The sequence below is a fragment of the Aplidium turbinatum genome, chromosome 4 (assembly GCF_918807975.1).
Source record: "Aplidium turbinatum chromosome 4, kaAplTurb1.1, whole genome shotgun sequence".
Lineage (NCBI taxonomy): Eukaryota > Metazoa > Chordata > Ascidiacea > Aplousobranchia > Polyclinidae > Aplidium > Aplidium turbinatum.
In genome coordinates this window covers 37,645,977-37,659,072 of record NC_137475.1, presented here as the reverse complement: position 1 = coordinate 37,659,072, position 13,096 = coordinate 37,645,977, and the positions used below count along the sequence as shown (strand labels likewise).

General features: G+C 37.6%; 2 protein-coding genes across 2 annotated transcripts in view; one reads left to right on the top strand and one right to left on the bottom strand.

Moving 5' to 3' along the window:
• The window catches only part of LOC145768458 (calcium uniporter protein, mitochondrial-like), a 53,273-nt gene extending 44,669 nt beyond the window's left edge, over positions 1 to 8,604 (bottom strand). The window contains exon 1 of the mRNA XM_082579952.1: positions 8,579 to 8,604. The gene's annotated coding sequence lies outside the window, so the exon portion shown is untranslated. The remainder of the gene's footprint in view (positions 1 to 8,578) is intronic.
• LOC145768801 (dnaJ homolog subfamily C member 9-like) lies at positions 1,079 to 5,200 on the top strand. The gene is made up of 5 exons (XM_082580397.1): positions 1,079 to 1,301; positions 1,841 to 1,981; positions 2,743 to 2,900; positions 3,379 to 3,527; positions 4,137 to 5,200. The coding sequence occupies exons 1-5, from the start codon at positions 1,122 to 1,124 to the stop codon at positions 4,289 to 4,291; spliced, it is 783 nt and encodes a 260-aa protein (XP_082436523.1). The 5' UTR covers positions 1,079 to 1,121; the 3' UTR covers positions 4,292 to 5,200.
• Positions 8,605 to 13,096: the final 4,492 nt, after the last annotated feature.

The window sequence follows — 13,096 nt, the reverse complement described above, 5'->3', positions numbered from 1 at the left end:
CATCATCATAATCCATCGTCGGTTTGTTCCCCACTAGTGGGGGTGGCCGATTGTTTCCGCGCAGCAATTGTTTTAATCCCTTTTCTCCATTTCACTCTGTCCCTTGCATCTTCCTCCTTCAGTCCGACTTTTTTAAATTCATCCTTCACTTGTTGTTTCCACGTTCTTCTTGGACGACCGCGTTTCCTCTTCCCATCCACCTTTAGATCTAGTGCCTTTCTAAGAAAACTTCCTTCCTCCCTCCTTATCACATGTCCATACCATCTTACTCCATTTGCCCTTGCCAGTTGGTCTATGGTCTCTCTCATCTCTAGCGTATCCAACAATTCTTCAGTCCTTTTTTCCCTTCTCGTTTTCACCCCACACATTGCTCTCACCATTGACCTTTCCGTTCTTCTCAGGATTGCCAGTTCACTCTCTCTCAATATCCATGTCTCGCTACCATATAGCATTGCAGGCCGCACACAGCTCCGATATACTTTCCCTTTCATCCTTATTGAAAATTTTCTGCCATACAACATTTCCCCACATTCCCTGAACTTTGCCCAGCCCAATCTTGCCCTTGTTGTCACCGCTGCTTCACATCCACCACTTCCATTTATCCGATCACCCAGATAACAGAAGTCTGTCACTGTTTTGATGCCATGGCAGAACTCATCATCATGGCTTTCCACTTCATTCCTTCCTTTACTGCATTTCCCACAAACAAGACACTTTGCCAATCTTGTTGCAGCTCTCTTGACATTAGCATATCTTGCATGTACCCACTTTCCACAATCCTTGCATTGCATTGAATTTCTCATCACTCTCTTGCCACATATTCCACAGGGATCTACTTTGCTCTCAACAACTGTTCCTTCTGCTCCACTCACCATCAGACCATGCGGTTATCTAAGTCACGGTGTCCTCTCAATGCTTTATGTTACTACATGAGCTTAGTAGTTTGCTGCAAAGCTTTTAAATTAAATGAGCACAATGTGCACTTTATGATTCACTCTTAATCTAGTTTCAAATTTGTTTGTGTCAAACATGTTGGCCACTGTACTTATGATATGTTTCATTTTTTGAATTAGGCTTAAGTGTGAGTTGTTATATATAGCTACAGTCCACCATACTTTACAATGGGGTTGCTGCATGAATGTCAAACTTTGTTCGGGACGTCTGATTTGTATGAGTTGCTGTGTTTGCAAAAAGATGCCACACAATCTTCCATAAAGCAAGCATACAGGAGAATGTCATTGAAGGTGCATCCAGATCGGGCATCCACAGAAAATAAAGAAAATGCTACAAAACAATTTCAGGTTCAGTGTAACATAATCTAAAGCTTTACCGTCAACCGGGGTGACTTTGTTCACCAGGGTGACTTTGATCAGACATTGTTTTAGCTTTATAATCGCCAATTTGAGTAACTGGACTTCGCTAAAATTCCAAGGATGTGGTCTGAAGTACTTGAGCGAAGTGCAATTACTCAAATTGGCGATTACAAAGCTAAAACAAAGTCTGATCAAAGTCACCCTGGTGAACAAAGTCACCCCGGTTGACGAGTAAAGATGGCTAACTACCGTACCATACTTACCATAAGTCTGCTTTGATACAATTTGCTAAGAAAGCTATTTATGAACTTCCTATCTGGCAGGTCTCAAAATCAGTGCTTCTTAAATTACCTCTTACAACATGGTATGAATAGTTTGTTGTTCTAATGTTATAGCAATATTTAGACTAGATTACACAACGCGGAAGCCGGAAGTAGCAAAAGACTATTACAGTCATTAAGTTAGATGCTTTTATTTTTAATTGTTTGATATTTCTTTTTTTTATTTCAATATGTCTTTATAACAAGGTTTTATCAAAAGTTTGCCGCATCTTACTTGATGAAGATTTAAGATCAATCTATGACGCAGAAGGTGAAGTCGATGATGATGATGCCAGTGGAGAAAAAGACATTAAAGATTGGTCTCAATATTGGAAGACGTTGTTCAATGTAAATGTTTTTGATTTTTCAATGCTATTTATTATTGGGTGTCACTGTGATCAAAACATTCATTCTGTAGCCTAGCCAACGCACAATCACACATACACTCTTTAAAGTTTTTTTCTTATTTTGGTTGTGCATTAAAAAATTTTAAAGTTAACAATGCTGCATGCTTTGAACTATTGTATGTATATTTTTTTTCTGTCCATCAAAGTGCACACGCCAATCATGTGACTTAAACTGTTTGTTGTTGCCATTGACTAACAGTGTGCTATTTATTGTTGTTATTGTGTAACCCACTGGTATTGTTACTGTAGCCTACCAACACTTGGGTTCAATTACACTGTTACCATTGCCCATACCAGCGTCCAGCAATCACTGCCTGTTTGATGCATAGGCCTGCCAATATTTCTTTAATCCAATAACATAATTTTTGGTCTTGTTTTTATGTGTCTTTTTACTTACCCTTACTGATATTACCTGGCTGTTTACTTTTGCGTGTGTACTGTGTATCACTGTGGATACCAACTGTTAACTTCATTATAGTTATAGTCTTCATTAGTTTGTTTACTGTATGTAATTGAAAGATGAATAAGCACTTTGCTTTACAACATCTCATATGTTATTATTATTAACTAATAACGACCATACTCAATATTTCTCAGAAGGGAAAAATTTGACAGAACTTATGAATACGCTTGATTCAATGCCAATACAAAACTTATTTTTTTAATTTGTATTTCAAATTTTATATTATTTATCTTTTTTAGATCAATATTGAAGACATGAAAAAATTTGAAGAAACATATCGCTTTTCTAGTGCAGAAAGTGATGATCTAAAAGAAATATACAAAGAATGTAAAGGTGACATGGATTTGATATTTGAAAGACAGTTGTGCTCATATATTGAAGATGAGGACCGATACAGGTAAATGTTTTATTCTAAATATAAAAACATTAAAGTAAAGGTGAATCTCACACTTGATACAAGCATCGGGGTATGAGAAGATAAGGTTCTGATTATACCAAGCATTCGGCACGAACAAGAGTAGGGTGGCCAGTTCTTTTGTCTCAGCCGCCTTTACTTCAGCAACTATGCCCACCCAATTTATTACACCCTGGGTAGAGGTGAGCGGTGTTTATCAACAACCAGCATAAGCCGGGAGTCAAACTAGGATTGTATGATTAGAAAGCGAGTGCCTTCTTTGCTGTGCCATGTATGCTAAATATAAATTATATATACAGTGGCTTAAAACTACACGCTTTGTAAGCTTTTATAGTAATTAAAAATGTGTTTGTTTTTGTATTGCACATTTAACACTTCATTGTTTTTAGATTTTTAATATATAGTTATTTTGAATTGTATAACGATGATTAATGATAATAATTAAATCATAAACATTTAGAAAAATTTTGCAACATGCTATTGATGAAGGTGAAATTGAAGATTTTAAAATATTCTCAAAAGAACCAAAAGCAAAACGTAAGAAAAGACTCAAGCTATACCAGGGCGAAGCTAAAGAAGCCGAAAAAGCAAGGAAAAAACATGGTTTAGGTAGAAAATTCTTTTCTAATAATTTTTAACTTAAATCTGAGTCTGACACAGGGTAGTAAAAATAGTGCACTATCAGTGTTTATCCATATGCCTTTTCTATAAACTTGTTAAATTTTGATATGTCTAGTTCTATGCATTATGTTCTTTTGGTTTTGTTATCTTACTGTTCTCTTTCAACTCTTAATTGATCACTCTCTTACAATGGCACCCAACTGCTGAAAAATACTTTTGTAAGGGGTTAGAGAGTTTTCAACTGGGGTAGATTTACTATAAGTAACATTGTTATTAAAGAGTTGGACATGCACAGAGCGGATTTAAACATTATTAGTGGAGATTTGTCTTAAGAGAATTGGCAAAACGTAAACAACAGTAAAAAATGGAAAACCTTGGCATTAGACTAGGATGGACGTGCATTGGGTTTTATTATGAGTATTAACAAAAACGTTTTTTTAATTTCTGCTCTAACTTTCTTCCAGGGTAGCTAAAGGCAAAGCACTGATGTTAAACGGATAAAAAAAATAATTCAGTGATTGTTAAAGTTAGTAGGCTATTTTACTATATGTTTGTTTTTTTACCCACAAGCATAAAATCTTTCAATTACTTCAACAGATCATATCTCCACAGAAGACGATTTCAATCAGTTAATTTTACAACGCCAAGAAAAGCGGCAGAAGCAAATGGATTCTTTTTTACACGATTTAGAGGCAAAATACTGCAAGCCCAAGAACAAAAAAGCAACCAGAAGCTCCAAAAAGAAAAAGTGATTTTTTTTTCTTGAAACAGTGAATCTCTGACGTTGCAACATTAGCAGTTCGTGGCAAGTGTCTTCATGTGATAGACTTTGACGTTCCTTCACGGTCAACGATCCTCTGGTCTCCACTTTGTTATTTTTGTTAATACACGTTGTCAATGGACCTTAGTTGATTTGCACGAGTTTTGTTATTGCTAAATAGTCGTATTTTTTCAAAGGTTTTGTTTGATATCGCCAAAGAGTGACTAACGATTACTTTGGGTTCCAAAGTAAGATATGACATTTTCTTGCATTTTTTACTTCTCTTGTCATGCGACGTATGTCGTCAACCTATAAACAAAGTTTCAGCCCCACCCCAGTGCGGCATATGACACATTTGACTAAGCTTTGTGATATGTATTGAGTTGAGTCGTCAAACAAAATTATCGCTGGCATTCGTTGAGTTTTCTTTATATTTAACTTAATAGAAACTATTGTTGATTGCTTCACAATATTCATATTAACGATCTATTCTTGGTTGGTTTTAACTCTTCAACAACAACTTCAACCAGTGGTGGCTGGTGAGTTCTAAAAATGGGGGTGCTGGATCTTTGTTAAAGGCGAATACAACAGCGGGAGTCGGGGAAAATTTTAAAAAGTTACATTTGATTTGGTGCATTCTGAGCGTATTTTCAGCTCTAAATTGTGATAAAATTTGATATAAAACTTGGCTTTTTTAAGATTTTAGCGAATGTGTAATATTTTGAAAGGGACGATCAACAAACAAATGTGAATAACACGTTCTAAATGGTAAAAGAGAAAACGCTTGTTTTTCTTCATTACCTACTCAACAAAATTCTTTCGTGGCCTATGTCACTGCACATTTTGGATGTAATTGTAGATTCGTTATTTATTGCATGACATATTAAATTCAAGCAGTTTTTTTCAAGGATGGGAAGTAGACTTATTCTAAAAAGTATCAGTTTTTCTTGTAATTCCCCATATGCGTTCTTCTGTCACTAAGACTATATGTTTATTTTGTAACACTTAAATTTTACAATGTAGGCTAACACTCGCGTTTCACTTGGGATAGCAACCTTTTGCTATTCGTTAGTATTGGCAATGCAAGAAAACTTGCGACTCTTGGGCGTCACAATCGAGTGTTTCTTTTTATTATAACTTTGTGCAAAATATTTCCTTGCACACGCAGGGTTTCCAAATATAATTTACACTTATAACAGTAAGCAATTTACGAATAGAGAACATAAAATACATTTTAGGAAGAAGAAGAAACGCTAAGAGATTTGAGAAACTTTTCGTGAAAAATTTGTGGGAGTGCTGCAGCACCACAGCACGTACTAGCGAGCCGCCCATGACTTAAACAATGGAAAAATGCTCTCTGCCAATCTCGGTAACCGGCCCTGCGTCAAAAGCTTCTACAAGTGTGCGAAAACTACTAGTCCAGTCGCTGAATCATTTGACCCGGAAAAAATAATACCAAGCTGAAACTTTGTCAGGAGGTTCGTTTGGTGATGTGGAGTCACCAAAAAAAAAGCCCCATGATTTCCCCTTGGGAATAGTGAGTTTTGGCTATTTTTCCATAATGGCCGCAGCCCCCATAGGCCAAAAATTCGAAATCGTCTAAAATTGATGTTTTATACCTCATTCGAAAGATAATTTCATACTGAATCACTTTCACAAAAGAACTATGGACAAAAAATACACACATTTGAAGTTATTAGCCATTAAATGCGGACTATAAGGCAGAATCCACCATGAGGCTTTAGCCTGGTGGATTTTTGTGAGGAGTGACAAGCAATGAATTACTCCGTGGTTAAACCAGAGCTTACGAAAAAGTGTACAATTTCCCATCCGAAGTTACTCCTCAAACTGATTTTGGAAAACTCAATAGATAAACAACAAGTCTCCATAAAAGTGGAAAATTAAAACCAATTGTATACAGTGTAGAAATTCAAAAGTTGCTGAATACAATTTTTGGAATATTTTATCCTGAATTACTCCCAAACCAATATTGACATATTTTTGACATTAAAATACACCACACTGAACAAATGTTGACCGGTAAATAGAAAAATTGTAGAAATTATGTCAAAAAATGTGAAATTCAAGATTTTTCAATTTTGACATATTTTTGACATTAAAATACACCACACTGAACAAATGTTGACCGGTAAATAGAAAAATTGTAGAAATTATGTCAAAAAATGTGAAATACAAGATTTTTCAATTTTGGACACTACAAAAAAAAACACGGACCTAAATAGTAAAGGATCACTTTTCACTTATAACAAATTTCAGTTCATAAATTTTTTTAAGTCTTGTAACCAGTCTTGTCTTGTTGAAAACACCGCTCACCTCTACCCAGGGTGTAATAAATTGGGTGGGCGTAGTTGCTGAAGTAAAGGCGGCCGAGAGAAAGGAACTGGCCACCCTACTCTCCTTAGTGCCGAATGCTTAGTACAATGAGAACCTTATCTTCTCATACCCGACACTTGAATCAAGTATGGGACCCCCCTTTACCTGTGCGGTGGGATGGCGCAACGGATAAGGCGTTGGCTTTCCAATTACGCAAACCTGGTTCGACTCCCGGCTTCAGCTGGTTGTTGAAAACACCGCTCACCTCTACCCAGGGTGTAATAAATTGGGTGGGCGTAGTTGCTGAAGTAAAGGCGGCCGAGAGAAAGGAACTGGCCACCCTACTCTCCTTAGTGCCGAAGGCTTAGTACAATGAGAACCTTATCTTCTCATACCCGACACTTGAATCAAGTATGGGACCCCCCTTTACCTTTAACCAAAATGCCCAAGTACTGGCATTTCCATATTTTATATTAGAATAAATCAAAAATATTCCGTCCATCGTCATTGTCGCTATCATCATCACTTGATTCGTAAACTTCGAGTACGGCATCTAAAATTAATAGCATTGATCTTCAAATATGAAATACCCGGTCTGACTGCATGTCACCTGACATATAAATAGTTAAAGTCACTCCATACAACTAAAATGATGGTCACATGACTTGCTTCTGTTGTAATGAATTATGGCGTTTTATACTTATTTTCATCATAATTAACTAAAAGCTTGATTGTCCAAGAAATTAGAAAACATTGAACTGAAGAACTGTTTACCTCTTTATTTTCACATCCTTCACCATGAAAATCACTGCATGCTGTTACACAACTGAGGCCATGCTTCTTACATGAACATCTCTTTGTAGCACATTGATTCTTCGTTGATTGGCATTTGCATCTTATAACCTGCAGGACACACTCTGGAGCAACTTTATTGTTCGTCATTATTGGAAAATAATTGTTGTCTTCAAGTTTCCAGCCCCACTCCTCTTCCTTTGACTCTATTTCCCTATTGCTCAACAATTTCCATATGGTTACTTGATAATGTGCACGAAGAGCATGGTAATAAGCTGCTCTGCTTGTTGGTGGCATTTTTTCTGATTCCAACACACCCTGGGCAGAGATGTACGTATACGCCGCATACTTGCGGCGTAGACTTTTTGTTTACGCTAACGCTTGCGGCCACATTTTTTTGGATAGTTTGCGCTTGAGGCTACGCCGTAAAATTTTCGCGGTTTTTTAACGCATAGCGTCAACGCATACTTTTTAATGTATTTTTTTCACTACAACACGCCAATACCTTCCAGCGCTGCAGTTGAAAGAATGTTTTCAATGGGCAAAGACATACTGGAACCAAAACACAGCAAAATGTCAGATGAACACTTTCAGATGCTTGTGTTTCTTTGTGGAAATTCAAAATAAAACTTGTTTGTTTCGAGTGGTTTATACCGTGTGAATGTTTGGCACCTAGCAAACAAAATTAGTTTACGCTAGTGTATGCGCTGACGCCGCCAACTTTTTTTACAAGTTGCGTTGACGCATACGGCGTATGGTTTTTCGAACGTTTGCGTTAACGCTGATGGCGTCAATATTTTTTGTATGCGCTTACATCACTGACCCTGGGTTGCCATCTCCATATACTTTCTATGTCTAAAGTAAAATTAATAATGGAAGGTATTTGAAATAATAACTTATTACAGGGATGTTTAAAAAATCAAGGAAATTATTTTAAATTGCCTCTCTTCTGCGTTAATTTAGTTAAAATGTTACACTCTTACTCACAGATGCAATGCTTTTGAGATTCGTGCTAAAATGCTGATTTGTTATGTGGTTCGTTAATTTTCTGTACTAGGGTAGGCCTAATATAAAGTGATCTTCAGTGAGAAATACACATGTATACACTATAGTATATACAATAACTGACTTAGCCAATACTTTTAAAACTAACCTGAGTTTCGTTAAGGTTTCAAATTTCTTTCCACCATAGGCTACATTGCTACAAAGATTGGTTCTGCTAACATTGCAATTTTAGCTTGGTCTACCCAAACATCGCTCATTTTTATGGATAAATCTTTCAGTTTATGAGATTTTTTCACAAGCTTGAAAAAGCTTACTTTTCCTTTTTCAAATGGAGCTGAAACAGTAGGCCTATCACAGCCGGACCATGCATGAATAAACAGAAGATGTTCTCTGATTGTTTCCAGTGGTGGTGAAACAATTTTCATGCTCCATCCCTTCTAAGCCCTTTCTTGAAAAAATACAACATCTTGAAAATATTCCCTTCAATGATAAAGTAACATAACAATGATGTCTGTGTCGTCGGCTACAACAACAATAGGATTTCGTCTGCTTGCAGAAAGATTGATTGCTGTTTCCAAAATTTCAGTGTCAGCATCACCATCACAGTTAGTTACTTGCTGTCCATCTTTCTTCAAATTCTCAGAAATCAGATCAATAAATTGAGCTTTGTCGTGTTCCTTCGAAAGAAAAACGATCTTGTGTAGCTGGTACAGAATTGATAGACGCCACTTCAACATTTGGACACTTTTTACTAGCAGTTCGTCGAATATGCTCATTTGACTTTGTAGAAGCGTATTTATATCCATCAAAGATAACATGAGCAGAACCATTAGTGTCTTCTAACATAAGATACATAGAGTTGAGTCAATTCAGCGAATGTTGAGTCTTTCAACCATCTGACTCTGTGAAGTAGGGCACCTCCATCAACAACATACAATGAATTTTTATCAATCTGGTCCTTATCAACAGCTTCTGTATCATTCATTAGTGCTGTTCTCAAAGCAGCTTTATCAGCTTTCCTCATGAGTCTATCCTTGAACAGTGAAGGAGGATATGGTGTCATTTCGAATGAAAAGTACTTCTCAACATGGTCTTCACGTTCTGCAATAGCGGTCAGTCTTGAAAAAAGAATGATTGGATTGACATTTACGTGTTTCTTGTCTATCTTTACAAAATTTCCAAGTACCTCAAGTGGTTTAATCCAAGTTTTGCGTTGAATAGTTGCAATTGCTAAATTTTGACCATCCAATGCTTTTTGAATGATTGCTCCTATCTTCTCTGATCTCTCACAATTAACAAAATCTTCTCCAGATATAGAGACCCAGCCGGATGTCAAGGAATGTAGATGCTCATCAGCAAAAGTAAACGGATTGCGTTGTTCAAGCCAATCTCTAAACATTACATAATCATCATAGTCGCGCTTGCGTCTGGAGTTGCCCATATCTATGTGCTGTTCACTTGACTTTACATCTAGTGCGGAAAGCATCAGCATTGAATGGTGCACAATGGAACTGTGGCTCAAACCCATAAGTGGCGCACACTATCATGTCATGCGTTTTCATTAGAAATTAAAATCTTAACTTATGACACTTCAATGAATCATAACATCAAAAGTGGGCACTTTTGGACCACAGTTCTTTTGTAAAAGTGATTCAGCATAAAATTATCTTTCGAATGAGGTATAAAACTTCAATTTTAGACGATTTCAAATTTTTGGCCTATGGGAGCTGTGGCCATTATGGAAAAATGGCCAAAACTCACTATTCCCAAGGGGAAATCATGGGGCTTTTTTTTTGTGACTCCACATCACCAAACGAACCACCTGGCAAAGTTTCAGCTTGGTATTATTTTTTTCCGGAATTGACCATTTTTTTAAGTTCAGCGGCTGGACTATACCAGGAATAACCTGTCAAGGCTTAAGCTTACTTTTGTTCGGACATAGTCAGGGCGCCGAGCATTGTCTTAAACAATGAACTGTATGTTGTTTAAAAGTCTAAATACATATTTAAATTTGAACTACGGTACTCGATCTATAGCGCTTAAATTCAATAACTGTCCAAAGAGAATTAAATTGGCTTTAGAAAACTACTGCAATGGCAAAAACATAAATATTTCATTGAAGAAAATCGTTTGTTTCTACATTTCCTTTTCAGTTTTAGATTTTGTTGAATTGGCTTTTTAATAGATGGAAAATCCAGGGATTTAGAAGAATGGGATTTCTAACAAGGCTACATTAACTGCCAAGAAAAGGATGCGTTAAAAACACACCCTCTTTTTGGTAAGTAGTTGAACATCTCGTAGCCTACTTCTAGACCCTATGAAAATCAAAACCATCTAAAACTGAAACCTTCAAACTAGGCCTATAAAGCAAACTAGCCTGGGCTTTTAAAGCAGATTTTTGTACTGCGAGAATAGAATAGCAGCCTATACTTCTCTGATCAAATTTAGTCCTTCCGGGACTACTGTAACAATGAGGAGCTTGTAGCCCATTTCTTGCTTTTAGCTGTTTATGTTTGGCATACCGTAGCCGATATTTTTTTAATTTCAAATGTACCAACCCTATTATCCTACTTGCTAGTTATGCACAAAATATAAGCCAACCTACGCTGCATTGATAATGATGATTGAGCACTTAATTTGATACAGGCATTGGCGATCATTGTCTTCCAAACTTCTCTGTCATTTGACATTCGTATAAAATCGTGATTGGTTCCAGGCCCTGATTTAGGGGGGGGCAGAGGGTGCAGGTGCCCTGGGCCCCTTTACGTAAAAAAAATGTGATTTTATGTTATTATTATTTGTTTGTTTCAGCCTTTGAAGTTTCTGCAAAATGCAGTGCAGTGCTGGATTAATGCCACTGTAGACGTAGAGGTGGTTTTTGCGCGGGGGCCCCCGATCTAAAAGTGCCCCGCGCCCCCCATCAGCTAAATCCGGCCCTGATTGGTTCATTACCAAAATATAAAAGGTTATAAATTTCACCACGTTTTGTTTCAGTTCAATTTTTGTAAAGCCTCGCAGTCACAGGCCCCTTCAAATGGATTAGGCCAGGGGTCACCAACCTTTTTTACATTGCCGGCCACTTTAGCACTAAGGAGAGCTGTGGCGGGCCGCACTAATAAAATGTTAGGTGGGTTGACTCTTATGCTAGAAAAGAACGCATTTCGTACCCAGTATCCAGCGTTACATGTTGTTTATATTTATGTTAGAATACCGCAGCAACAAAATTAATCGAACAACGCTACTGCCAGAGTGCCAGGCCAAGCTCCTTTTAGAACACTTTTGACTGATTTAAGAATGTTTAATAAACGAGGCCACTTGTTTTGCGCACTTATAGCGAGGCGAGCGGTTTCATCAGAATATTCATCGCCAAGCAAGAGTGGTGTTGTCACTTCGCTTCACAAAAGATATCTTGCAATTAACAGTTTCAGTAAACATTTAAATGTTAGACGCATCGCAATACAGGCAACAATAGTGACCTCAGGGGCGCCGGAAGCGGGGGGGCGGATGCCCCTGCCCTCAATTTTTCTGCAGATGGAGAGGCAGGGGGGGCAATGGTGCCCTTTTAAAGTCATGTAAGCTACTGCACATTTTGCAGTAGGCCTATAACAGCTTCTGCTATTCGCTTTTAGCCTATTTATAATCTTTCATTTTTGCCTCAAAATAATATTTAAGGCACAAAATTTTGCAACACAATACAGGCATTAAAACTCGCTGTTTTTTCGGCAGCCATCGTGGCCTACCGGGAGCTCCTTCTTGGCGGCCAAATCTGCGTGCTTGGAGGCTAAAATAAAAATATCGATAGCACAAGTAAATAGAATTAAACTTGCAGCAATGCTAAAATGAGCACTTAGCGTTGTTGAAGTCTGCGACTGGACGACGTCTTACAATAGAATCGCTGCACCACACAATAACTGCTTTATCGGGATTGTAATCCAGTACTGCGAGACCATCTAACGACACTCACACGAGTGTCTCCAACCAATGTGGCTGATTTTAAAGAAGTTCGCCACTCCCCTAGAATTCTTTTTAGCAACGAAAAGCAATGTTCGACATGCGTTGACGATGAAGGCAAGGTAATAAAATGACTATTTCAATGATGTGAAGGACATTACAAAAAGAAGCATAATATTTGCAAAATATGATCAAAAAATGTTTTTCCCTCAGATGTCAACTAACCTAGTTCTCCTTTTTAACAACGATTCAATGTCCAACAACATCGAATCGACATAAAAACGACAATATTGCCAGCCGATGTAAACTGGCACTTCGGATTAAGACTTTGTTAAAATAAACGTCGGGAATTACAAACAAGACTTACAGCGCTGGTGATCGCAGATGGATATATTCCATCAATAACAAATATTCCCGCACAATGCAACAGCGGCGATTATGACGCGCTGACCTAATTTTGCGTCACTCTTTGATACTACATATTTTCGACAGTTGATCCACGATCATTCTATTGCGAAATTAAATAATTGGATAGAAGAGACCGGCGGCCAAACTTGGCCGATTGAGGAGGTAGCACCGGCGGTCATTCAAGCACTACGTAGCGGCCATGGCCGCAGGCTGCTTTAAGGCTTGACAGTAGGTTACATCATTATATAACATAGCATGATGCCCTTCTTTGTATAGGCTTCCGGACACTTGTAGGCTATCATTACTC

Coding starts and splice junctions, on each gene's coding strand:
- LOC145768801 (XM_082580397.1), top strand. CDS start 1,122: ATGGGGTTGCTGCATGAATGTCAAACTTTGTTCGGGACGTCTGATTTG. Junction 1,982..2,742: donor ATTGGAAGACGTTGTTCAAT/GTAAATGTTTTT, acceptor TATCTTTTTTAG/ATCAATATTGAAGACATGAA. Junction 2,901..3,378: donor GAAGATGAGGACCGATACAG/GTAAATGTTTTA, acceptor ATAAACATTTAG/AAAAATTTTGCAACATGCTA.